The 25,875-nt window shown below is 39.1% G+C and overlaps 1 protein-coding gene across 1 annotated transcript in view; it reads right to left on the reverse strand.

Moving 5' to 3' along the window:
- ARHGAP42 (Rho GTPase activating protein 42) overlaps positions 1-25,875 on the reverse strand; it is a 312,250-nt gene that overhangs the window by 206,379 nt on the left and 79,996 nt on the right. The window contains exon 2 of the mRNA XM_030829546.1: positions 22,848-22,943. Coding sequence (XP_030685406.1) covers positions 22,848-22,943 — 96 coding nt within the window. The remainder of the gene's footprint in view (positions 1-22,847; positions 22,944-25,875) is intronic.

Consider the following 25,875-nt stretch of genomic DNA (forward strand, 5'->3'; position numbering starts at 1 on the left):
AATTATTATATAAATATAAAGAATATTTTAACTGGAGTGTATAACAGCATATTATATTTTTGTGCTTTCTTTTGGTTAAAGTATTTCATCATTCTGGTAGGTATCTACTGCCACTGAAGCTCTTGGTTGGTGAGCTTGAAGAAGTCAGCAAAACTCTGGATGCTGGAAGGCAATGATAACAGGTCTATAAAGAAAGAAGTCAAGAGGTAGGTCAGTTTGGGCTGCCTGAGTGTAACAATAAGTATGTTTTTTTAAAAAAAGAAAATTCCGGCCAGGTGCGGTGGCTCACGCCTGTAATCCCAGCACTTTGGGAGGCTGAGGCGGGCAGATCACGAGGTCAGGAGATTGAGACCATCTTGGCTAACACGGTGAAACCCCGTCTCTACTAGAAAGAAACAAACAAAAAATTAGCCAGGCATGGTGGTGGGCGCCTGTAGTCCCAGCTACTCGGGAGGCCGAGGCAGGAGAATGGGGGAACCCAGAAGGCGGAGCTTGCAGTGAGCCAAGATCGTGCCACTGCACTCCAGCCTGGGTGACAGAGCGAGACTCTGTCTCAAAAAAAAAAGAAAATTCCAAGTCGATTGTTAATTCCTGGGAAAACAACGTTATACAAATAACATAATTACAATAAACTAAGTAGTTGACTTGTAACTAATATGTACAAAGTCACTACAATATAACATGAAAAACTGATTTTGCCAAAGTTGTTTTAACTATCAAGAGACTAAGAGAAAGGTACGTGTAAAATAGTATGAAGTAAAGACATGTATGAAAACAGTGTGAAGCCAAATGATAAATATCTAAAACTGAAAAACAAATTTTAAAAATAGCAGGACAATCATGGTCTTGAAAAAATTACAAGAAATGACTAAAAGTTCAACATAGTCTTTCTGAGAAATTAAAGTAAGTAGTGGGGACTGGCAAGATAGGAGATTGCTAGTTTTCATTAATCCTAACAAAATCTATAACTTTTTCAACAAATAATGCAAAATAAAACATGCTACAAATGCTTTATTTTCATACTAGTCTAAATGCTAGGAGGACATAGATCCTTTATTTATTAAATTTCCCAAAGGGCTAAATAAATACCGAGTACATAGAAGCCTGTCAACAGCTATTTTGGAATAAATGAAAATATAACAATATTAGATTGGCAGGAGCACACTAGAACTTCCCATCTGGTCAAGCCAGGAAATGATCATTGGCTCATACAGCCCCAGGCTATATTTCACTGGCTCCTGGGTATTGCCTCTGAGAACAGCTGAAGTCCACAGGCTTCCCCGAAGGTACCTCCTACCTCAAGAGCAAATCGTGAAGTTGTGTTAAGTCAGATTTTGGTTACAAGTAAGAAAACAAGCTCTCATTTTGCTATTCTGCTTTTTTGTTTAAAAATTTATGATGCTGTTTTCTATTTTACTTGAATGGTTTTCTGGTCTGTTTCCCATATGAACACTATTTATAGATTTAGTAAGATAATAGTTGATTATAATGGCAATGTCTGAGAAGAAAAATTTTAACATGCAAAAGCAATTGCATGTCTGGTTCCCCACAACAAAAACTCCTGTCCCTCCAGGAGTTTTCTGACACTGGCCCCAATCTGACAACAAATTTTCTTCCCTCTTTTTTTTTTTGTTGATTTTTCAGGGAAAGGACTTCAAAAAACTATGACTGGGTCTCTTTAAATTTTGTAGTCTCAGTTCCAGAAAAGTACATATTTCTTGGTACAATGAAGACATTCATGTTTGTCATTTGTTCTATTAAAAAAAAATGTTAAGGATATTAAATATTCATTTTATGAATTAGTAACAGTGGCCTAACTTTTTAAGACCATATCTGAAATTTTCCTCTAAAACCTCTCATTTATAATAATATCAAAGTATTGTGTTAATAGTTTTCTAGGCTTAACATAACACAGATCTTTCTGTGCTTTCTTAAACAGAAATTTACAATACCATAGAGCAGGTACAAGAATGTAAGGTATGATCATGTAAATTGCATTTTAAGAGAACAGGCTGATGGGGATCTCCAGTCACTTCCCTGCCTGACCCACCTACAAAGTCTAACAGAAACCTCTGACACAAGCCAGGCAGATCCAAACTGCCTAGTGTGCCCCAGCAGCTCCCTAGACATGAGAGGCCAGGGTTAGAATTTCTGGTACACAAGACCCAAAAACACCCTACGAGACCATGAAAACTGTGGAGTCTATTCTACACCAGACATTGGGCAAAAAGCATACACAAAATAACTACCCCCAGCACCCATCACTGTGCTTTATACGGAATAGTTATTGGGTTTGTGTGAATGCTTGAGCCTTTTATTCTCAGACTTTCCTTAAGCAAAATCTGAAAGTTACATGCACATTTCTAATACTCAAGTATCAGCAATAATTTGTAATACCTCATATTTTATTTATCAATATTATTATTTACATGAATAACAACTACTTTATTATCTGATTTTGGGGATCCAGATTAACATGTAATACAATAGCTGGTCCTAAAATTACAGATTTTAACCATAACAATATTTTTTATGACAAGAGCTTGATTTAGTCAGAGATATATTCCAAAACCAATACTTAATACACAGTAGACTGAAAATAGTTGACCATTGAATGCATTTGGGAGTTTAACAATACATTTCCACAATCTATTTGCTCTACAAGGAGAAGCATACCAACTCTTATTCTAGGATTCATGAAATATTATGAAAAGATAGGCCAGACACTTTGGGAAATTATGTTAGCTATCTAAACTCCTGCCACCTGCATGAAAATTTCCTGACTAAATTCAATACTAATCTCTCTCCCTTCCTGTCCATCTGGAGCATGAGATTACTAAAGAACAATCAAAATGTAGTTTCATATATAAATTTTAACTTTCTAACAAATTATTGAGTTTAAGAATATTACCATAGGTTTCCTTTTTATCTCTACAACATAATATTGGAAAAACACTTTCAGAACAAAAAAAAATCTATTACTCAAGTCTATTTATGACAGGTGCTGAGAGTATAAATGTTCACAAACACAATAGTTGAATCATACCTAGACAGTGAGGAAGTATGATGACAGCTTCTACATTTGCCAATATCATAAATTCTGAAACATTCCTAAACTGTCTAAAATACCTATTTTGTAGATTAATCTTTTTAGCAGGCTTAAATTCACACCACTATTTTTGCCTGGAAGACCTGTTTAATGTCTAAAAGTAGAATGAGAGAAAAATTTAAAAATTGCTGTGTTCATTGTTGACATAACTCCACTATCTTAAATACTAGGTAATATACCATCAAATGTTTCAACAATTGATCAGTTTGGGCTTTATATATTTTAAAACTACAATGAGAATTGGGAAAGCATGTCTCTCTTGCATCCAATTAACATTTATATCATAATCAGACAATGCTGTGTTAAAAATTTCTTCCAGAAGTCTTTCCTTAAACTTAAATAACATAAAACACATACCCAAAAAACAGTACAGATCATAAATTCAGTGACATATACAATTATGTCAACAGCACACTATATCGCTTTATTAGACTGCACAAATCCCTTATGACCTTCTGTAAGGGAGATGGCGGCACTTTAGTCAGGAATAGGCCAAGGCGGCCTTCCAGCGCAGTATGACTCAGCGGGTTTGGAGCGCAGGCGCACAACTCTGCATGTTATGTAACCATGCAAGATGCATTAGGTGATCACTCACGTGAGCACGTGCTTGGCTTGGAGCCACTACTCTCTGTAAAAGGTATAATTACCCTGCTAAGGCTCACGCCCAGACTCGTGCCCATGGCTTGACTGCACCCATGGCTTGCTTGCACCCACAGCTCACTCACGCCCAGAGAGAGAGTAAAGCCATATCGAAACTGTCTACGATCTCGCGAGCGTTTTTTCCAGCTACCTGCCACTCATCCACCCACTCCCCTCAGTCCTCGGCTTGGGCTGGAACTTGACACTTGGCATAACACCCTCAGATATGCTACAATGGAGAACTGGGTCAGCAGTAAGAATTTAGATGTTGTTATATGGCTAGGAAAACTTAAAAATCTATAGAAGTCTATAAAAGCCAGATTGAACCAATGCAATTACATTTTATAAGTCTAGATGATGCCCCAACAATAACCTTACTTTTCCATTTGGATGACAGTGTAGGCTCTGTAAAGCCCTTTCTTAGTATCCTTCTGAACTGACATTTCATACAGAGTAGGAAACAAGGAGTAAAACATTACCACTTAAATTGGATATACGCCAGAGCAGATGACTTGGTCATATGCTTCTAGATCTGGCCACACCAAGAAAAATAAGAGTAGGATAAACGTACGTAGCCAAGTGATACCCAGCATTATACTACAAAAGCAAGCAATAATCTAAGGACCATCACATCAGTAGTTTATGCTTGGAACTTCCACTGAGAGAGTCTTAATTTTTTGAACACTTAAAAAATCAAAGGTAGCATACTGACTGCTGTATCCAATGGTAAATTTTAAGAACAATTTAGTCCATAACCAAAATAAGAAGCACAATCAGTTTGTGGTATGCCTAAACAATAAATACCATGTCAGCAAAACAGGCTGAGTTTTCTTAAAAGTGACACCAACTCTCCCACCAGATACTTGGTGTCTTTGGTAGCAATTAATACCCTCACTGATAGGCCATCCACTCTGCAATACTGGTTTTATTTGCAACCACAAATTCTAGTTATTATTTTCTAGGAGCCACAATATCAAATAAGATTTTTCCACTTCATTTCTGGCTTCAAGCTCCATGGATGCTCACTTGCAAAGTCAATAAATTGCTTCCTACTAAATAAATCAACAGAAAAAAAAAGTCACAGCCCTACTGACAAATACTGGCATGTCACTGTAAATACAATCTAGCGCTTGGAGGCATATATCCTTCTTCTGATACTTCACAGCCCCTTGTAATCTAAAGGCTCACATGAAAAACACATGGGAATTTAGTTATCATTGAGGTGTCTAAGTCTGGTTCTCCACAATGTCCTCCTTGTGGTCAGATTTTGTTTTTTAATTGCCAAACACAAATCAAAAACAGAGTCATCTTGAGAACACGCTCTGAAATCCTGCATTTAAATTATTTAATTATATCCTATCATCAAGAATCCCAATGAAGCCATGCAATCAGATGAGTTAAGTTTAGACAAATATGAGACATACCAAGTTGGAGGAGCTTACTAGACATTATTCGAGTAATTACAAAGTTGTTTAATATCATAGCATAGTTCCTAATTAAGTATTAGGAAATAAGAAATGCACAGTCCACAAAAGAAAATGATAATAAAATTAAACTTTTATAAAGTTGAGAAGATACTCTGCATAGGGTTAGAGGCATCTCTGCCTCAGCACTTACCTATCTTGTCTATATTACAAGCACCTGTGCTGAATTTGGTCCCTCCAGCAATCAAACACCAATCCAGACTCTTCACAAGGCACATGTAAAGAATTCCTACTTTGGAATCCATTGGCTTACCATTGAGGGATTTCTTTATGCTTTCCCTTGTTCCTGTTTGTCCTTTAACTGTACTACGCAGACTCTTGGCAGGGGTTATGACCCATAGTCTAGCCTCCTTTTAAATTCTCACTCAGCCCCTGTTCCCAGTGCCTCCCTCCATGCCTGGGTTCTGACATTGCACAGGTACCCAGGCACCAATCTGTGCTATACTTTAATCATGTCTATCAATGTGGATCCCAACATTGCCTGCCAAAACACATTTGGGCTGAGATTCAGAACTTGTGACCAAGTCTTTAATCTTTCGCTCTCTTCTGGTCTAACTGAATACTCTCATTTCTCTTATCCTCACTAGCATAACAACTTATATTAGTCTGTTTTCACACTGCTATAAAGAACTACATGAGACTGGGTAATTTATAAACAAAAGAGGTTTAACTGATTCACACTCCTACATGGCTGGGGAGGACTCAGGAAACTTACAATCATGGCGAAAGATAAATGGGAAGTAGGCATGTCTCACATGGTGGCAGGAGAGAGAGTGCACATAGGGGAAACCGCCACTTTTTTTTTTTTTTTTTTTTAGAGACAGAGTCTTGCTCTGTCCCCCAGGCTGGAGTGCAGTGGCGCAATCTTGGCTCATCGCAAGCTCTGCCTCCCGGGTTCACGCCATTCTCCTGCCTCAGCCTCCCGAGTAGCTGGGACTACAGGTGCCCACCACCATGCCCGCCTAATTTTTTGTATTTTTAGTAGAGACGAAGTTTCACCATGTTAGCCAGGATGGTCTCGATCTCCTGACCTCGTGATCCACCCGCCTCGGCCTCCCAAAGTGCTGGGATTACAGACATGAGCCACCGCACCCGGTGAAACTGCCACTTTTAAACCAACAGACTTCATGAGAACTCCCTCACTATCACAAGAACAGCATGAGGAAAACTGCCCCCATGATCCAATCACCTTTCTTGACACAGGGGGATTATAATTCGAGATGAGATTTGGGTGAGGATACAGAGCCAAACCATATCACAGCTAGACTCAAAAGAAAGAAACCTCCTGTAAGCCAGGGACTCGCCCCGTAAGAGAAAGTGGCTGCTACTACTGCTCCAGATTGTTAGCATTACCTATGAAAATTAATAATAATGATGATGACTCCAGGGTGAAAGTCACAGCAGATTATGGAAATAATTCTAAGCTATATATCTAATAGTTTTTCCTTAGGATACTCTCCTGGACCTAGCTTAACACAACTTAGTAATACCTACTCTGCAACTGCCAAACTATAAGGTAGTTTGAGAGTTCAGGTATATATACTCATATATATATATACTAGGTTTATATATATACTCATATACATATACTAGGTTTATATATATGGTAATATATATATGGTATATATATTATTTATATATATACATATACTAGGTTTATATTTATATACATGAAAGGCCAAATTTTGGCAAATAGATACATGCAAACACAAAAAGGACAACCTTTCATTTTCACACAATTTCAAAACTTAATTTCTGCTGGCTTTTCCCTATACTTCTTCCCACTATCTTATTACTTCAGATGAATTTTATCTGAATTTTTGAGAAAACTTTACTGAGATTTTTGTCAGTGCAGTAAGTGTTGTGCCTAATGAAGTCCTCAAGTCACGTATTTTGTTTTCTTTGCAAGCACACTTAGTGTGCTCATGAAAATGAGGACCTGTGCGATTCTGATGTGGCCTTGTTTTGTTTTGTTTTAATGATGTTTACTCTGTTTCCCAAAGTCAAAACTACCTCCAATTCAGAAACCATTTTCCTCTACCAACAGGCAGTGACATTACATATACTATCTCATTTAATGTCCACATCATAATATGAGGTGCTGAAGTAGGTATTATCTTGATTTCACAGAGGGAAAAAGGACAATCTGTCAGCTAGAACTTGCCCTACAATCCCAGAGCTAGTAGGTGGAGAAGCAGGTATTTGATTTTGATTGTCTGATTCCAAAGTCTTCCAACAAACCATTATTGTCAAAGGGAAAAAATTAAAAAGTAGTGCCAGCCTGTATCCTGCTACATTACAGGAGGAAAAGAACAGGCTTATCATCTTTAAAAGCAAACAGTTCCAGAGCTGTTTATGCTCAAAGAGTAATCGGGTGCCAAGTATCCTGACTGAAGGGGAATAATCAGTAATTTGCTGCTGACAAGCAACCACTTACACCTCACACTGCCCCCATGTTTCCTGCCATCAGGAACTGACCTCCCAGCACTCCTTCACATTCCGCAGGCTGAAGCACCCCATTCATGCTCTTCTGCACCCAAGTTCCTGCCACCACCCACCCTAGTGAAGCCTCAACATCCGCTTCCTTGCCCAGTGCTCTTTTCCACAACCTCTTAACCTCCAGTGACCTCTTCTCTGTAATTCACACACCCACAAGGACACTAAAAGTTCAAGCTATCTAACCCCTTTGCTTTTGCTTTTTGGCAATCCTTTTATTCAACTCTAGTTCACTCCTAATCTTATTTCCCACAGTGGTTATCTAAAAAGAATTCTCGTCTTTCTCTCAAGAACCCAGCCCCAGGCTTCCCCTCACTCTTACCAGATGGCCCAGCCTCCTGATTCTGTGAGAGAAGTTCAAGATTCTCTGATCAGCACTGTCTTTATTCATTCTCTTCAACTTGTCTCCTGTCTCAGAAAAGAGGCCCTCGTCCTCTCAAAAGCTAACAACTCCACAGTAAGCCTCGAATCTCATTTCTCTCTCTTTCCCTCTCTGTTATTTTCATCATCACTCCTCCCTCCTCACAATGCTGTTTTCTCCTCCCTCTTGGTCTGCAAACTAGCTCCAAGCAAGGGCCCTACTATCCTAACGAGGTCCAAGAAACAGAAAAACATGGGGCTGTGGAAATGAGGAGGAGATTTACCTGATACGGTGCTAGCACTGTGCAAAGCTCTTTAATGCTCACAGCATCCCATGAGAAAGTCACATGTAAAATCCTCAAATCTACTGCCATTCTCTGCATTTTTCAGATAGGAAAACTGAAGTATACAGATTAAATAACATGCAAGGTCATAGAACTAATGACCTGTAGCACTAAATTTTGAATCCAAATTAGCAGATCTGAAATTTATATACTTTTCCACTACTGTAGGTATAGCCCCACAGCACCATCCATTCGTCCTAAATTTAACACATCAAATTACCTACAGGAAATTTAATACTAAGGATTTTTTTTTAATCTCAAGTTTAACACATGTCAAAACTAAATTCATAATTCTGTTCCACCCCTAGATGCCCTGGCACATAAGAATACATAAATGTGCTGGTAACACCATTCTCCTAGTAGCATGAGTGAGGAATAATCTTCAGTCCTTCCTTCCATATATCCAATCACCAAATGCTGCTGATTTCTCTCCTCTACCCTTCTTACATACCCATATAAGGATCTTACTTCATCTCTGCTGTCATATTACATTAGTTCCCCAGCTTCTGTGGCTCTAACTCATTGTATGTAGGAACGCTAGAATAAAACTCCCAGAGGGCACCTTTGATCATGTCATTTTCCAACTCAAAATCTTTAAATGGATTTTTTAAAAGGGTCCAAACTCCATACTGCAAATAATTTGAGGCCCCCATGATGTGGCCATAAGGTACGTGCCTATGTAACTTAGTCCAAGATGCTACTATTTCCAATCTCAAGATTTGCACTTCAAAACTACTACACATTCCTGTAATTTTCTCATTTTCGTGTTTTTCTTTCACCTATATTTTCTGTCTGCATCATACCTAACCATTAGGACCCAGTTCAAATAACTTCCTCTATTTAGGCATCTTCTGATGTCCCCAGCTGGAAATCCCTTCTCTGGCTCTGATACTCTCACAGCATTTTGTCCTTACTGTACCTAAAGCACTGGGCACATTCTCCTTAGCATTATACTGATTAGATCGTAAGTTATTTTTTGACCCCCCTTCTATTTTGTATGTATAACAAGAATAGACGATGATTTGATTCATGTTTGCATGAACCAGGAGGTTCTTTGCACTCAGAAGACACTCATTATTGGTAGAGAAGTTTAGGGAATCCAAAGTCCACATCAGCATGAACTAAGTAAGTCACACCTTGTATATAATTTTAATTTGAAAGCTGTTTTCTTTTTCATCCCTGGGAAATTTGCACAGCATCGGCACTGGCTCATGAAAATCATCTCTTATTCTAAAGACATACACTTGAAACAAAACCTATTCTCAGGCTGTGAAGGACAAAGTGGCAAGAAACGACTAGGTTTTCCTACAAACAAGTGGCACTTACAGCTTTGGTGGCTGCACTGGCATGACACTGGGAATCAGGGATCTGGCCATTCAAAAGGCACACTGCAGGAATAGACTAAAACAGTACCACCCTCCCACTGTGCCTTCTTCTGCATAGACCACAAGTCTACTGTTGATTTTTTGTTTTGTTTTGTTTTGAGACACAGTCTCACTGTGTTGCCCAGGCTTGAGTGCAGTGGCGCTATCTCGGCTCACTGCAGCCTCTGCCTTCTGGGCTAAGGTGATCCTCCCACCTCAGCCTCTCAAGTAGTTGGGGCTACAGGTGCACACCACCATGCCCAAATAATTTTTGTATTTTTAGTAGAGATGGAGTTTCCCCATATTCCCCAGGCTGGTCTCGAACTCCTGGGCTCAAGCAATCCACCTGCCTTAGCCTCCCAAAGGGCTGGGATTACAGGTGTGAGCCACCACAACCAGCCAAGACTAGTGTTTAAAGCAGTGATTTTCCACAGGCTGCATGAGACACCAAGGATCTCCAGAAAATTAAAGGATCCTCTGGCCATCACCCAGGGGAGTTTGCCTTAGTTCAGGCCTGGGGTAGAGCCCAGAAATCAAATTTCTAAGGCTCCCCACAGTTGATTGTGATGCTAGGCAGCCTGGCAACTCCTGACTTTGGGAAATAAAATGCATACTTTGTGTGAGGAATTAAAGATTTAAACTGTATTTAAGTAGGAAAGTGTATATTTCAACAAGATCTGTAAGGATCATCTTCACTTCCTTACTTGAAGTTCATGTGTATTTCAATGGCAGAAATAGTACTCTCGGCACTGAGATGTTATCTCCAAGTCCCAAAAATCAAGCATGACACCAAAGCTCTTCTCTCCACTGCCCCCTGAATCACGACTCACCAACTGTCCTGAATTCTATACTTGACAAAGAAATTACTCCAAATTCACCTCTTTTTTTTCAAGCCTCCTATTCCTAGATAACTATCCAAGGCAAACGTTTCTTTTACTTCTTAGGCCTGTGATTCAACTCTATTCTTGTTTTCAAATTTCTCCCTCTGTACTCTGCTTCCTTTTCATCCCCAAATGTCTTCTTCCTTGCTCATATGTTTGTCCTTACTTTTTTGCCAATTAGTTCCATTAATTTCTGATTGTCTATATCCTGCCTCCTAACTCACTTCTAACAGATATAATTTCCAGGGCTATTGACTTTCTGGTCCAAACATTTTATGTCAAAATTGAAATTATATTTTTATTATTTCATTCACATTTTAAAGTGTTCTCTTGATGCATAAAGGATTTTGTGATGCATGTAATCTCTGACTCACTGTGAGCCAGCAAAGACTTCCATGTTATAATTCATCATATATACAGATGCTAGAAGAAACCTCCTAAAGCGCAACTGCAATCAAAGGCCTTGAGTGTTTTTTAAGAACCTGCAAATTAAACTCTAGACTACATAGCAAAGTCTTCTACAATATTCTCTGGTTCTCAATCCTTACACTCCAGCTAAGAGGATATCACATCCTGGTTTTCTTCAATATCACATATATCAAGGTAACAAAAACTCAAGTGTACAATCAGACTAAGTATGCCTAAGCAGGAAAAGAAGTCCAATTATCCAGGGCAGGAGGACAAATAGAGAATTGGGAAAATTCTCCAATGCTCTAAATGCATTAAAAAACAAACAAACACACAAACAAAAAAACTAGTGCTGGTGCAGCCAGCGTGCCTCAGAGGTCAGTTACTCCTTTTGCACCAAATGGTTTCAAATCCAGAATTAGGTCAATATCTGTGGGATCATATAAATTTGATTAATGGACAATAAACCAAGCTTCACTTCACAGGCAGTTTGTTCTAACACCAACATCTTAAAATTACAGATATCTGTATATTAAAACTATTACAGAAAAAATTCTGAATAATCGTGACTCTTTGTATCTCTATAGCACTTCTCGTAGTTTAATATATAGTGAACTTACATGTTTTATCATCTAACTCCTCTGACAAGAATACAAATCCCCTTGGGGTGAGGATTTATTTCTGCTTTGCACAATGATGTATCTTCAGCACCCAACATGGTACCTGACAAATTCTCGGTGCTTGGTAAGTATTTATTGAGTGAATGAACAAGTAACCTCAAAGTCAAAGTTGACAATCTAAGAGCCAGTTATCAAGGTTCTAGTACCCATGTGACTTCAGAAAATTATTTCACCTGTAGGTCTGAAGGAAAACATCAGCATTATCTCCCATGCTCACCAAAGTCTCTTTCTACTTCACTATACTAAATTTGTGATTTGGGAAACCAAGCCAACATTTCTAAGTCTGAAGTAGCATTTTCTGATCATTCAGAAAAAAAAAAACAAAAAACAAACAAACAAAAAAAAACAGCTCATGTTGTTCCTCCCCACCCTCACATGTACCTCAAGAAAGTAAGAGAAAGATCCTAGAACTATAGAAACGCAGCCCCCAGAGAGAAAGAGGTAAACTACTCCACACCAAGAAAACACCTATGGTACAATACCATCTTCAAAGGCTATTTTAAAGCTGATGAAGAATTTATATTACAGTATATTCAACATAAGGTAGAGAAACTCCACAAAGAAAACTAGGAAAATACCAAAAAAACAGGGCCAGTGGGCTGAACTTTGAGAAATGGTCTATTACTACTGAACTCTTTCCAATTAACAAAAGTGCAAGCTGTGCACATAACACCCACAAGGGCCATCACTTATTTTTCTAGGGTCTGATGTTAACCAATAGGCACCCAACAACGCCTAGTCTATCTTGACTATGTTCTCTTAGCATAATTAGCTTTGTTTTCACACCATTCAAAACAATTGTGACTTCACGTCATTGGCTGTTTAATGTTGGTGTCCTCCAAAAAAAATTTAAATGACCTGTGCCACCCATTGTGGCTTAGATCTGGTTGATACTTGAGTATGTACTGAATAAATGAGTTGTATAACCAGGAAATGCAGGCACAGACAAGTTTAAAAGAGAGGCAAGAGAAAGCTACAAAGCCGGTTTCTGACTCTAATCCCCATCGGCCTTTGGCTTTAACAATGTTGCTCTTACAGAAGAGCAAAAAACCTATCGTATTATTAGTCTTCAATAACACTCCACCATGCTTCATAGAGGGGATCCTGGGTGGGTCAGGTGGACCAACTTCATCACTGTTCTGCCCATATCCACAAATGCGCCAGCAATATTGCTTTTGGGGTTACTAATACATTTTAGAATATGTTAATTCACAAATACAAAACTTGCAAATAATTAGGATCAAGTATATATTTCTGCATCCCAAATTAGCATGGGTCATAGCATTTATTACATTAATTATTTTGTTGAGATTATTTTTTACTAACCAGAGATAAAAGTCCTCCTTGACTCTCTATCCACCTCCCTGAAATAAGCCTTTTTTAAAGTCATGCTATTTTAAAAGAGGGGTATTGTTACCACCTTATCATTTAGTTTGTACACTCCATGAGGGCAAAATTTGGACCACCTTTTTCACAAGCACAGTTCTTGTCACATAACAGGTAGTCAATAAATATTGAATAAATGCAAAAAGAAAATAAATTTTTAACTCTGGTTTAAAATTTATTTTAATATTTATAAATATTTTTAAAACTTGTTTTTTTTTTTTAATTTTTGAGATGGAGTCTCACTCTGTCCCCCAGGCTAGAGTGCAGTGGTGCGATCTTGGATCACTGCAACCTCTGACTCCCAGGTTCAAGCAATTCTTCCACCTCAACCTCCCAAGTAGCTGAGACTACAGGCACGTGCCACCATGCCTGGCTAAATTTTCTATTTTTAGTAGAGACAGGGTTTCACCATGTTGGCCAAGCAGGTCTTCAACTCCTGACTTCAGGTAATACACCTGCCTTGGCCTCCCAAAGTGCTGGGATTACAGATGTGAGCCACCGTACCCAGCTAAAAACTTGTTCTAAATGATTCTAAAGTACATGTAAAAATTATATATGTGTGTGCATGTGTGTAAATTTATGACCTATTACCCTCTGAAAATTTAGATTAGCATACTGAAAAGAACCATAGTAGATATATTCAAGTAAGTACATATATATATATATATATGTGTATATATATATATATGTTTTTTTTTTTTTGGAAACACAGTTTCACTCTTATTGCCCAGGATAGAGTGCAACGGTGCAATCTCGGCTCACCACAACCTCTGCTTCCCTGGTTCAAGCAATTTTCCTCCCTCAGCCTCCCGAGTAGCTGGGATTACAGGCATGTGCCACAAGCCCAGCTAATTTTGTATTTTTAGTAGAGATGGGGTTTCTCCATGTTGGTCAGGCTGATCTCGAGCTCCTGGCCTCAGGTGATCCACCCACCTCGGCCTCCCAAAGTGCTAGGATTACAGGTGTGAGCCATCACACCCAGCCAGTGCATATATTATTTTTAATGTAAGGCTCTAAAATTCTATTTACCCTAAAGTGATTCATTTCTGTAAAAGTTTAATAGCTTTTACAGGTGGGGTTTTTCACTCAACAAATATTAAATCTTTGCTACGAATAAAGCTCTAAAGTACTACAAAGGAACAGGAATATGAGTAAAACTTTCAGATCTCAAAGAGCATATAATTTGCTACACGTGATAAGCAAGTGAGCCCTCTGGACAAAAGACTGTGTTATTTTTTGTTGGGCAGAATTAAGTCACAAAAAAAGACATGAGGTTTTAGGGGATTAATGTCTATCAATAAGTTAAAAGATAAATTTCTTTCCAGGCTTGTGACATGACAAGTTTTCAGGTTGTTTTTTACTCAAAGACTGAAATATGAAACACCTAAGCTTTTGAATTTCAAATTAAGTCAAATAAAGTGCTTCAAAATACACAGCTAATATGATAAAAGCATCTCTCTCAAGTAGCGTGTTTTCTTTAAGAGAGGAACACCACCTGAAATGTGCAACTTTCCCAGCTGCTTCCATCATTAATTGTGGGTGGTTTCTGTGTGGGTACAAAAATAAGGGTGGTTTACAAAAAAAAAAGGAAAACAATAATACAATTGTCCAACTGAGAGCTATTAAAAAGTAAAATATGCTTCCTCTGCAGAGTTAAAAAGAAAATGTTATTTATATAAACAATTTAGGCATTTAGAAATGTTCCACTTTAATACACAACTTCCTGATTTATATAACCACATTTAAGTGGTTGTAATGAGGGTCTGTAAAGACCGATGGATATTTTTTTTTTGATTCAGCAAATGAGAAGGTAGTTTACTTCCTCGAATTTAATAAAATAGCACAGGTCTCTTTTAGAAGAGTTCAGCTGTGGCTGATAATGGCATTGCCTTTGGTTTAGAAATTTTTCCTAAAAATGCCCAAGAAGAATCTCATGGCTACAAAAAACTTCACCTTTTCTTTTTCTTTTTTCTTAAGAGACAGGCTCTCAACATGTTACCCAGGCTGCAGTACAGTGGTGTGATCATAGTTTAATGTAACCTCACCTTCTGGGCTCAAGGGATCCTGCAGCCTCAGCCTCCTGAGTAGCTAGGTCTATAGGTGCATGCCACCATGCCTGGCTAAATTTTTACTTTTTATAGAACTGGGGCCTCATCCAGGATGGTCTGGGACTCCTGGTCTCAAGCATTCCTCCCGCCATGGCCTCTGCAAGCACCAGGATTATAGGTGTGAGCTATCACACCCCGCCCGGTTCTACCTTTTGTATCACAGTATCACTAGACAAATATTAAGAGTAAACTGTAAAAATGCATATTTGTAGCTCATGACCAAATTCTAAAGAAAGTTTTCACAGAAGCATTTTCAATAATTTAATCATTGAATTTGTTTAAGTCAAAAAAAGAAAACCGGTCCTTTTTTAACAAAAATTATTAATGATCTTTTGAATGTATTTTCTGCATTTATTATGGCAGTTATGATTTTTAACCTGAAACAAAGGCTATTATCTCTCAAAGTGTTTCTACACTATAGAGGAATCCTTTCCAAATACACAAAGTAAATTGTTTCCCATACTTCCCACCCCAGACTATATTCTTATTTCTCATTTGGGAAACAGAATCAAATATTACCTTTCCATTTGACCTAACAGACGCATCTTCAAAGTAAGTGAAAAGTTTATACCTTTTTACACAGTCACTCTTCTAACAAAGAAACTGAATGAGATTTTCCAACCACTCCCTTGAAAAAATTCTTCTTGACACCCTCAGATCAGGTATCCAAGATCACTCTCCGGCTTCTATCTACAGATCAAGGTGAGTCACCTCATCACAGTAACCCACTGATGCACACCCAGCCTCAGAGAGGTATTTGCACCTCGGTAAAGCACTGCCAGCACAGGAAGACATACTAAAGCTCCTGTGACTTGAACTGTCACTATTTTAACCTCCTATACCTTCACCTTTCAACACATTCTCCTAAAGACAGAAAAAGAAGTAAAAATATCAGGGCATCTCAGCCAATGCTGTACACAAAACTTGGTTTAGGTTTGAGCTCTCATCCATCAATCCGTATATGTACGATTTGTCCAAACATTTCCATACAACAGCTTCTTTTTAAAAATGCAACATGCTCTTCCTGTCATTTTTTTTTTTTTTTTTTTTTTTGAGACAGAGTTTCACTTTGTTGCCCAGGCTGGAGTGCAGTGGTGCAATCTGAGCTCACTGCAACCTCCACCTCCCAGGTTCAAGCGGTTCTCCTGCCTCAGCTTCCCGAGTAGCTGGGATTACAGGCATGTGCCATCATGCCCAGCTCATTTTTGTATTTTTAGAAGAGATGGGGTTTCACCATGTTGACCAGGCTGGTCTTGAACTCCTGACCTGAGGTGATCTGCCTGGCTAGGCCTCCTAAAGTGCTAGTGCTGGGATTACAGGAGTGAGCCACTGTGCCCGGCCGATGATATTAGGCACTATCCTTGTTGCTATGTCTGCATATCTGCATTCAAAATGGAGTAAACAAGGGATCAGCAATACACTAGTTATGTCAGAAATAGTTGGGGGATTGTTAAAAAATATAGTTTGATCCAAACTACCTAACTGACTGACTCATTTCTCCACTCCTAATTTGGAGCTATTACCTTAGTTGACAAATGGTAGTGTATTGCCTGTCACTACCACAGGAATTTTCTGTTTAGGTGTGTCCAAACGAATGAAGTCTCCACCAAAAATATTTACTAGCAAAGTGACTCTCCTTCTTGGTAAATGTTTAATCTCTTGAGTCCAAAGCTCATACTGTTCAAGACTTTCCTGAGAGTTTAGGTCATCACACAACATCACTAACCAAGCTGTTTATGCACAATTGCAACTGGACTTTCCAATGGTTTCCAAGATTACATAGAATGAATAAACTTTGCCTCATATTAATGACTAACATTTTTATTGGCACTAGTTCAGTTTGACTAATAATATCTAACTTTTTTTTTTTTTTTTTTTGAAACGGAGTTTTGCTCTTGTTGCCCAGGCTGGAGTGCAATGGCGCGATCTCAGCTCACCACAATGACCCCCTCCTGGGTTCAAGCTATTCTCCTGCCTCAGCCTCCCAAGTAGCTGGGATTACAGGCATTCATCACCACACCTGGCTAATTTTGTATTTTTAGTAGAGATGGGGTTTCACCATGTTGGTCAGGCTGGTCTCCAACTCCCAACCTCAGGTGATCCACCCGCCTTGGCCTCCCAAAGTGCTGCGATTACAAGCGTGAGCCACCGTACCCGGCCACAATATCTAAATTTTTTTTAAAACCTAGAGGTCTTCTCATTTTTAATCTTTGATTTAAAATGATTTCAAATTATAAGTACGTAATACAAAAACAAAATAGAGTAATTTGCATACCCCAGCTTTGGTGTAGATAAAAATTCTCAAGTGATGTGCTAAGACTTAAAGTCTTTTATTATCCTATACACTAATGTGCCAAATCAATGTAGCTAAACAACCCATCTCTTAGGCAGTTTCATAGCAGTATCTTTGGACATCCAACCGTTTGAACTAACCCACCATAAAGAGTGTTTTCAAAAGAATATGATTTTAGTTTCTGCACAAATAACCTTTTATTTCCTATCAGTAAGGTTTTAAGGCTGGGCAAATAACTCATGTTGGAACTATCAATTCCCATGCAAGAGTGTGCTCCAGGGCTGATACAATGGGTATTGTTTTTGTATTTACATACATGTTACTTGTGTAATTATAGTTAAATAATGGTACCTTTTGTATTTGGTCTACCCCTATAAATACATATGAGAGGAAGCTTGAATCTATCTTATACCGGTTTATAGTCACTCTCCTCCCCTCCATCACCGATTTCTGAGCCCCATGTGTCTAGCACTGTACTCCTAACTCAATGTCTTCCTTACTCAGTTCAAAAAACCAAAGCCAAATAAAAAGTGGGCAGTTAGTGCAGCTGTGGGAAGTTAAGTGGATGGTCTCAATAGGCCACTTCCCACTCACCCAGCATGGCAGTGAGCAGATGAAAGGGAACAGGCCAAAGCTCACCTGCAGCTCATTTATCCTTAGAGAAGGGAGGGCAATGGCCTCTTGATGCTCTTCAATGAAAAGGGAGGTGCTAAAAAAAAAAAAAAAAGTGCAGGACACTGCCCTGCTTGGGACTTCAGTCCTGACCTGCTCTCTGAGCCACAGGAATTCCCCACTGGGTCTTGAACAACGAATCCTATTTTGCCTCCTTCCAAGCCAGCAGTGTGTCACTGGCACAAAACAAAACAAAACAAAAAACCCAGCAAGCACAGGCCAAAAGGGTGGGGGCAGGGAACCGGTGAAGCGTTGGGGCAGATGTACAGGCCAGACACGGGCCTACACATCAAACACACTCCCAGAACAACTTTCATAATTAGGCAATTATACAGATACAGTAACACCATCTTCTCTTCCTTACTTTGCCCAAAACCTTTTTTTCATCCTCTTCCACTGTAAGCACAATGAAAGCAGACATCTTTATTCATCTTCCTCTTCCCTTCCTACCCATTCCCACCACCACATCTTACACACAGAAAGCCTGCCGATGTCTTACTTTTCAAGTCTTTTTGCACTGACACGACCCACATACAAAAGATAAGCTTCTTTGTAAGTCACAGTATTTTGTGGCTATGTCATCGGTAGGTCTCAAGCCTACTCCAGCTGAGAGTGTTGTTGGGCTATTGCTCGCTGCTCAGAGTCACAGCTGTCCCTATCTCATTCCTCTTTCATTAAATCAGAGCAATAACGAAGTCGTTGGAACTCAGGCTTCAACAAGGTAAAGACAGCGAAAACGCTGTACCTTCCCACGTAGAACTGAAGCCAATGAAGGTGGATAAGCGTGATCATTATGCTCCACCCACTCCAGACATACACGTTAGTCCCAGGGATACATTTTCCAGTTTACTGTCCTTTGTAGAACAGCTTGGGATAATCTCATAATCTTCCAGGTCAACAATGATTCTTCAGAGCCTCCTGCTACTGCTTCTTTATTATCTACATAATTTATTTTTAACTGTTTAGAGTATATGTGGGAGCTCAGGTAAAGGGTAAAAAGTGTTGAATAGGACATTGAAACATATCTATATTTTTACGGGAGTTGTTCCAGAAATATTTTATACTTGTAAGTCATTTTGCTCTAAGTTTTCCTAATAGCATTGCTATTTAAATCAGATCCCGAGTGCAAAGGGGTTAAATAAGTCTCCTGATTTAAAATTAGCAAGCAACATTACTTCTACTTGTGTAGATTCTTCATCTCCTGATCTCCAACCTGAGATTTAACTTCTCAAAGCCCATATAGCATTAAAATTTAATGTAATATTCATTGCTTGTAAGCCTTCACCTACTGATCAATTCACACCTCTCAAATCTAGTCTGCAACAGCTGCACAACAATATTCAATTAGCCAAAGTGGAAAGAGTCAAACAAATCACTGTTGAGATATCAAGTTCACTACAACTTGGGGAAATTACCTAACATCTGCCTAGAAGGCTGTGTAGCATAATGATTAAAAACCCTGCGTCTGCAGTTACTACATGTATGTGTGACTTCAAGACGTCTTTTAAGTAAGAAGCTTAATGGAAATGGAAACATACAGAAAGATGTTTTCTGTACTCTTAACAATAACAGGTAAAGGGTCAACCAGAAGTAACCTGCACATACTATAGGCATTATTTCATAAATTCATGTATATGAACCTGATGAAATAAACTCATGAAGCCATTAAAATTATATCATCTGTGGAAACCCAGGAGGATTTGCTATAATCCTCTTTTCAAAGAAAAAAATACCAAATTATATATATCATTGTATTAGAAAAATATGTATATAAGTGAAAAATATTAAAGTTTATAAGGAAAATTATGTCATTTAGTGAACAATTTATCTGAGGGTCTACTGTTAGGATCTGGGTCAAGTGCTAAGGCTAAAATGGTTGAAAAAGAAAAAAAATCTGGCTTCTGCCTTCATGGAATTTATAGCTTAATATAACCACGTGAAGGCTGGGCATGGTGGGTCACACCTGTAATCCCAGCACTTTGGGAGGCCGAGGCAGGTGGATCACCTGAGGTCAAGAGTTTGAGACCACCTTGGCCAACATGGGGAAACCCCATCTCTACTAAAAATACAAAAATTAGCTGGGCATGGTGGCATACGCCTATAATCCCGGTTACTCAGGAGGCTGAGGCACGAGAATCACTCGAACCCAAGAGGCGGAGGTTGCAGTGAGCCAAGATCATGCCACTGCACTCCAGCCTAGGTGACAGAGCAAGAATCTGTCTCAAAATAAATAAACAACTAAGTGAAAATAACTGTGACGTAAATATGTGGGTATAGCCTTTCTAAGTAATAATGCTAATATATTTGTATTTTAGTAATATGATCCAGGCTTTTACCTGGCTAAGTGTGTACTACAAAGCCCATGTTGAGGACCAGACATTTATAACACAAATGTCAAGAAATGACAAGCAAAATGACCATTATTGTTCCAAATATTGGCAGTGCATGATCCCTAATGCTGCCCTTCCCCAGCTCTCCTGTGGGGAGGAAGAAGTCATGCATATGGGAGGGCTCTCCCTTATTCCTGGAGGCACTTTAACTATACCTCAGGCAAGTGACAGGCACGGCTGGACCATCTTTCATCACAAAACTTAGGGCCAAAGGAAACCAGCCACTCCACCCTTCCCTCAAATTAACTAACACTCATAAAAAAGCAAGCAAAGAGAATGACCACTTGGCATATATCTGCTCAGAAAGACTGCGAATATGATCACAATGATGTATGCATCATATAAATTCCACATGCAGAGGCAGCTTGTCTAAGGACTCTGTACCCTGCCCAGCGATTTCTCCAAAAGGAGCTCTTGTGAATGCAGGCAAGCTAAAGCCACACAATGAAGCCGAAACTCATTCAGCTTAACTTCTCCTGAGAGCTTTCATTTCGTGGGGGTAACATTGCCCTTTTGTTTCACAGCGAGGTCTGTGCTAAGACTTGCTACTTAGGTAGTCAAAGCTAATAAATACAGACATAACTGGTAGAACTATAGAAGAAAAAGAAAGGGCAGAGGAAGAAAAGGAATGTGATTGTGGAGAGGTATGAATGGACTAGCAGTGTGGACATCACCTTCAAATCTATTAGAAATGTGAATCTTACACGCAACCCAAGACCTGCAATTAATAAGATTTCCAGCCGGGCACGGTGGCTCATGTCTGTAATCCTAGCACTTTGGGAGGCCAAGGCGGGGGGATCATGAGGTCAGGAGTTCAAGACCACCTGGCCAACATAGTGAAACCCCGTCTCTACTAAAAATACAAAAAAAAAAAAAAAAAAATAGCCGGGCATGGTGGCAGGTGCCTGTAGTCCCAGCTACTTGGGAGGCTGAGGCAGGAAAATTGCTTGAACATGGGAAGCGGAGGTTGCAGTAAGCCAAGATCATGCCACTGCACTCTAGCTGGGCAACAGAGCAAGACTCTGTCTCAAAAAAAAAAAAAAAAAAAAAAATTCTGGGTGTTTCCTATAGACATTAAAGTTTGGGAATCACTGATCACTGTTCTTAAGTGTTTGTAATATTGTATTTTTATACCCAGAAGTAGGGTACACTTAGGAATATCCTCTAAAATATACATATATATTTTATATACTCTTTTCATTACATGACATATCTCTAATCCAGCCTACAAAGGGACCACACATCTATAAGCTGGAAAATGTAGGGGTCTTTAAAAGGTGGGGGTGGAGGGAGTTACAAGAATCAGACCTTCAAACAATAAAAAGTCAGATATAGATAAAACTTCAGAGTTCATATAACACGACCTCTTCATTTTATGGGAGATGAATCCTTCTGATTCAGAAAGGAGCATGCTTTCCCCAGGGACAGATTGCCAAATTACTGAGGCAACGTCAGATTAGGGTTCAAGTCTCCTGATCCCTAGTAATGTTCTGCATCCTGCAAGAACACTGGTTTGGGGAATCATGGCTGATTTGTTTTCTTTAAAAACAAATATTCACGTTAAAAAAGAAACCAGTATTAAGAAAAAAAAAGTAAGGTAATTTTTTAAACTAGTGCCTGGTATATTTAATAGCAGATACCTAATATATATTTGTTTGAACGAATAATTCAAAGCAGCGCTGACCTGAGTCATGGAATGATTAAGTCATTTCCTTATGGAAAAAACAAACAAACACAGAGCTTCAATTTAAAAACCATTTATAATATTTTCTTTAGGCCAGGCACAGTGGCTCACGCCAGTAATTAATCCCAACACTTTGGGAGGTCGAGGCAGGTGAATCACCTGAGATCAGGAGTTCGAGACCAGGCTGACCAAAACGGTGAAATCCTGTCTCTACTAAAAATACAAAAATTTGCTGGGCATGGTGGCAGGTGCCTGTAATCCCAGCTACTCAGGAGGCTGAGGCAGGAGAACCATTTGAACCCGGGAGGCAGAGTTTGCAGCGAGTCAAAATTAAGCCACTGCACTCCAGCCTGGCCAGCAGAGTGAGACTCTGTCTCCAAAAAAACAAAAACAAAAAAAAAAAAATTTCTTCCATAGAAACCCAAAATCACCCTTATAGTATCGTCAAAGTCAGAAAATATTTTAGATGTTTATTATCTAGGTGTGTGTCTATTTGATTTCAGTAAAATAAATATTACAAGTAGAACTGTCTAAAACAGTAGTACTTACCAATACTAATTTCATCATCTGTTTCAGCATCACCAATACATTCAAACTGGAAATCTTGCAGTGACTGGGAAAATTTCTGCACTGCCATAGACAGATCTGCAAGTAAAAGTTAAGCAAAAAATCCGTAAGGTAAGGTTCCATTGAATCCGGATGAGTTTCCAAATGTAACATTATATAACTTTGATTATGTATTACATTAACCAGAATCCTTTAAAATACCAGTTTGACTAATTTAACCAAAATTTAAAGACACTATGAATACCAAAAATGGATCTGGTCTTCTCTACACAGTGGAGATTTACTGCTTTAAGAGAGTTTTGGTGGCAGATGTATATTATCTGGAAACCAGTTTACCAAAGCCTTTATCAAGGAACTACCACTCACTCACCATAAATGGAGCATTTTTATTTTATTTTGTTTCAAGTTCCAGGATACACGGCCAGGATGTGCAGGTTTGTTACACAGGTAAATGTGTGTTATAGTGGTTTGCCGCACCTATCAACCCATCACCTAGGTATTAAGCCCAGCATACATTAAGCTATTTTTCCTGATGCTCTCCATCCCCCTACACATCCCACTGGCCAAACAGGCCCCAGTGTATATTGTTCCCCTCCCTGTGGCCATATGTTCTCATTGTTCAGCTACTGGAGCATTTTTCCTTAAAAAAAAAAAAAAAAAAAGGAATGCTACTGAGCTTGCTGGTGAAGGGAAAAAAGCCAACGGTTGATTAGAAAGAGTCACCAATAATATTCTGCACAAACTGTGGAAAAAGTAGAAAACGTGTTTTTACCAATAAACTACTGATTTTGGTCAAGAAGGTAAAAGATGACCTGAAAGGCTGTTTACAAATAACTTTGAGACTCGAGTTAAACATACTCCCCAATCCTGATTTCAGTCTGAACAAGGCCCAGAGTCTGACTAAACCCAGAAAAAGAATTCTTTATTTATGGGCTGAAAAAGAAAAGCCCAGAATAATAAGAAGTAAATCCCCGAGAGTCAACAGCCCAGGATGCAACCTAACCGAGTGATTAAGAATGCAGACTCTGGAGCCAGGCTGCCTGGGTGGAAATCCAAGTCCCACCACTTACTTGCTATGTGACCTTGGACAAATTATTTAACTCCTCTGGGCCTTTGTTTCCTCACACAGTGAAGCACCACATAAAAACATACACCACAGTAGCTACATTAGACTATACTGTAGCTGCCCTACACAGGTGCATCTTTTTGTAAATCTTTTATATTGTATTTTTACTGTACCTCTTCTAGGTGTAGATATATTTAGATATACATACTTACCACTGTGTTACAACTGCCTACAGTACTCAGTACAGTAACATGCTGTAAAGGTTTGTAGCCTAGTGGGATAGCCTACTTCACCGTACAGACAAGGTGTGTAGTAGGCTATACCATCTAGGCTTGTGTTAAGTATACTCTATTATGTTTGTACAATGACAAAACAGCCTAAGGACGTTTTTCTCAAAATGTGTTCGTGTTGTTAAGCAATGCATAATTATATATAAAATGGGAAGATGGTATAACCACCTTATAGAATTGTTTTGAGGATTATATGAGTTAATATTTGCAAAGGGTTTAGAACTGTGCCTGGCACTCAATAAACCCTATTTAAGTCTAATAAATAAAAGTAAATCAACTTCACAGTGCAGCATCAGGAAAATTTTAAAGATCCCATCTCTCAGAGCTACTCTGATCATTTATGTCAACCCAGCCACAGATGTCTACATCAATAAGAAAATAGAATTTTCTGGAATTCACTCTACACTTCATTTAACAGTGTCTCTTGCATGGGTTCAAGTCCAATACCTGAGTCCTTACATTTAATCAAGCAATAGGAACTGATAAATTCTCCCTCCTTGGCCAAATTTTAGTCAGGCTCCTTTTAGCCCTCTTCTTGACTAGGCCTCCACCTTGTCCCTGACCCTGGCTGGGCCTGCAGAGCCTAGTTTTAGCAAGGATTCTACTAAGTCAGTCTAGAAAGAATCCCCTATCCTCAATATCTGTTGAAATTCCTCATCCCCCACCTTTCTTCAGCAAGAATCCTACTACCGTCGATGTCTCTTCTTAGTCATTCTCCATCCACCCAATGCCCCACATCCTGCTCCTTGGCTATAAATTCCCACTTGTTCTTGTTGTATTTAGAGTTGACCCAGATCTCTCTCATCTACTGACATAGTCTTTACACCTGTTGTGATAGTCCTGCATAAAGTCTTCCTTACCTTTTTTACACATGTCAAAATATTTTTTATTTAACAGAAGAATTGTGGTCCTATGCCTAGACATAACCCCAGGACTTACTGTGGCAGCCCCTACATTCATGAAACCCCAAGTCCAAGTACCTGTCAATGTGGGCACTCAAGATTGAATAGGTCTCCAAACATGGAGGTCACATTTTATACCACTGTCAGCCAAGAACCTACCAACACACTCACCAAGGAGAATTCTATAGACCACCAACTTCAAATTTCAGACAGGCTTTTCTTTTTAAACATACATTAGACAGTTTCGTTTTTAATTCTGGGTGCTCTCCCTGAGACTTAGGAAAACCATTCCATTTAACACCCCTCTATTTGTATATGTAGTATAAAATAAAGGCCTTATGTTCTGCTGGATTTGAAGCCCTAAATGTAATTCCTACAGCAGAGTTGAGACTGGGGATACAAGGGCAGATCAAGATGCTTGGGAACCCTGCAATGGATATCCTTCCTTCTCTCCCCTCCTCGCCACCACCAAGAGTTCTGAACTTCCCTCAAACCTAGATAAGCCTATTTGGAAGCTCTGTCCTAGGGAACTCATGACACAACCTCCCATTTCTTCCCAGACTGTTCTTGACTTCCCATTGCCTTGTACCTTGACTGAAAAAGTAATCTGTTTTGTCCCTGCACACAGATCACTGTGAATGCACGACAGTAATCCCCGTCCCCAAACAAGAACACAGTGGCCCACTTATAAGCTACTCTGTCAAGTTACCGAGTATGAGTGCTGAAGGCAGATTAACTGGGTTAGAATCCTG

Source organism: Nomascus leucogenys, chromosome 15 (assembly GCF_006542625.1).
Source record: "Nomascus leucogenys isolate Asia chromosome 15, Asia_NLE_v1, whole genome shotgun sequence".
Lineage (NCBI taxonomy): Eukaryota > Metazoa > Chordata > Mammalia > Primates > Hylobatidae > Nomascus > Nomascus leucogenys.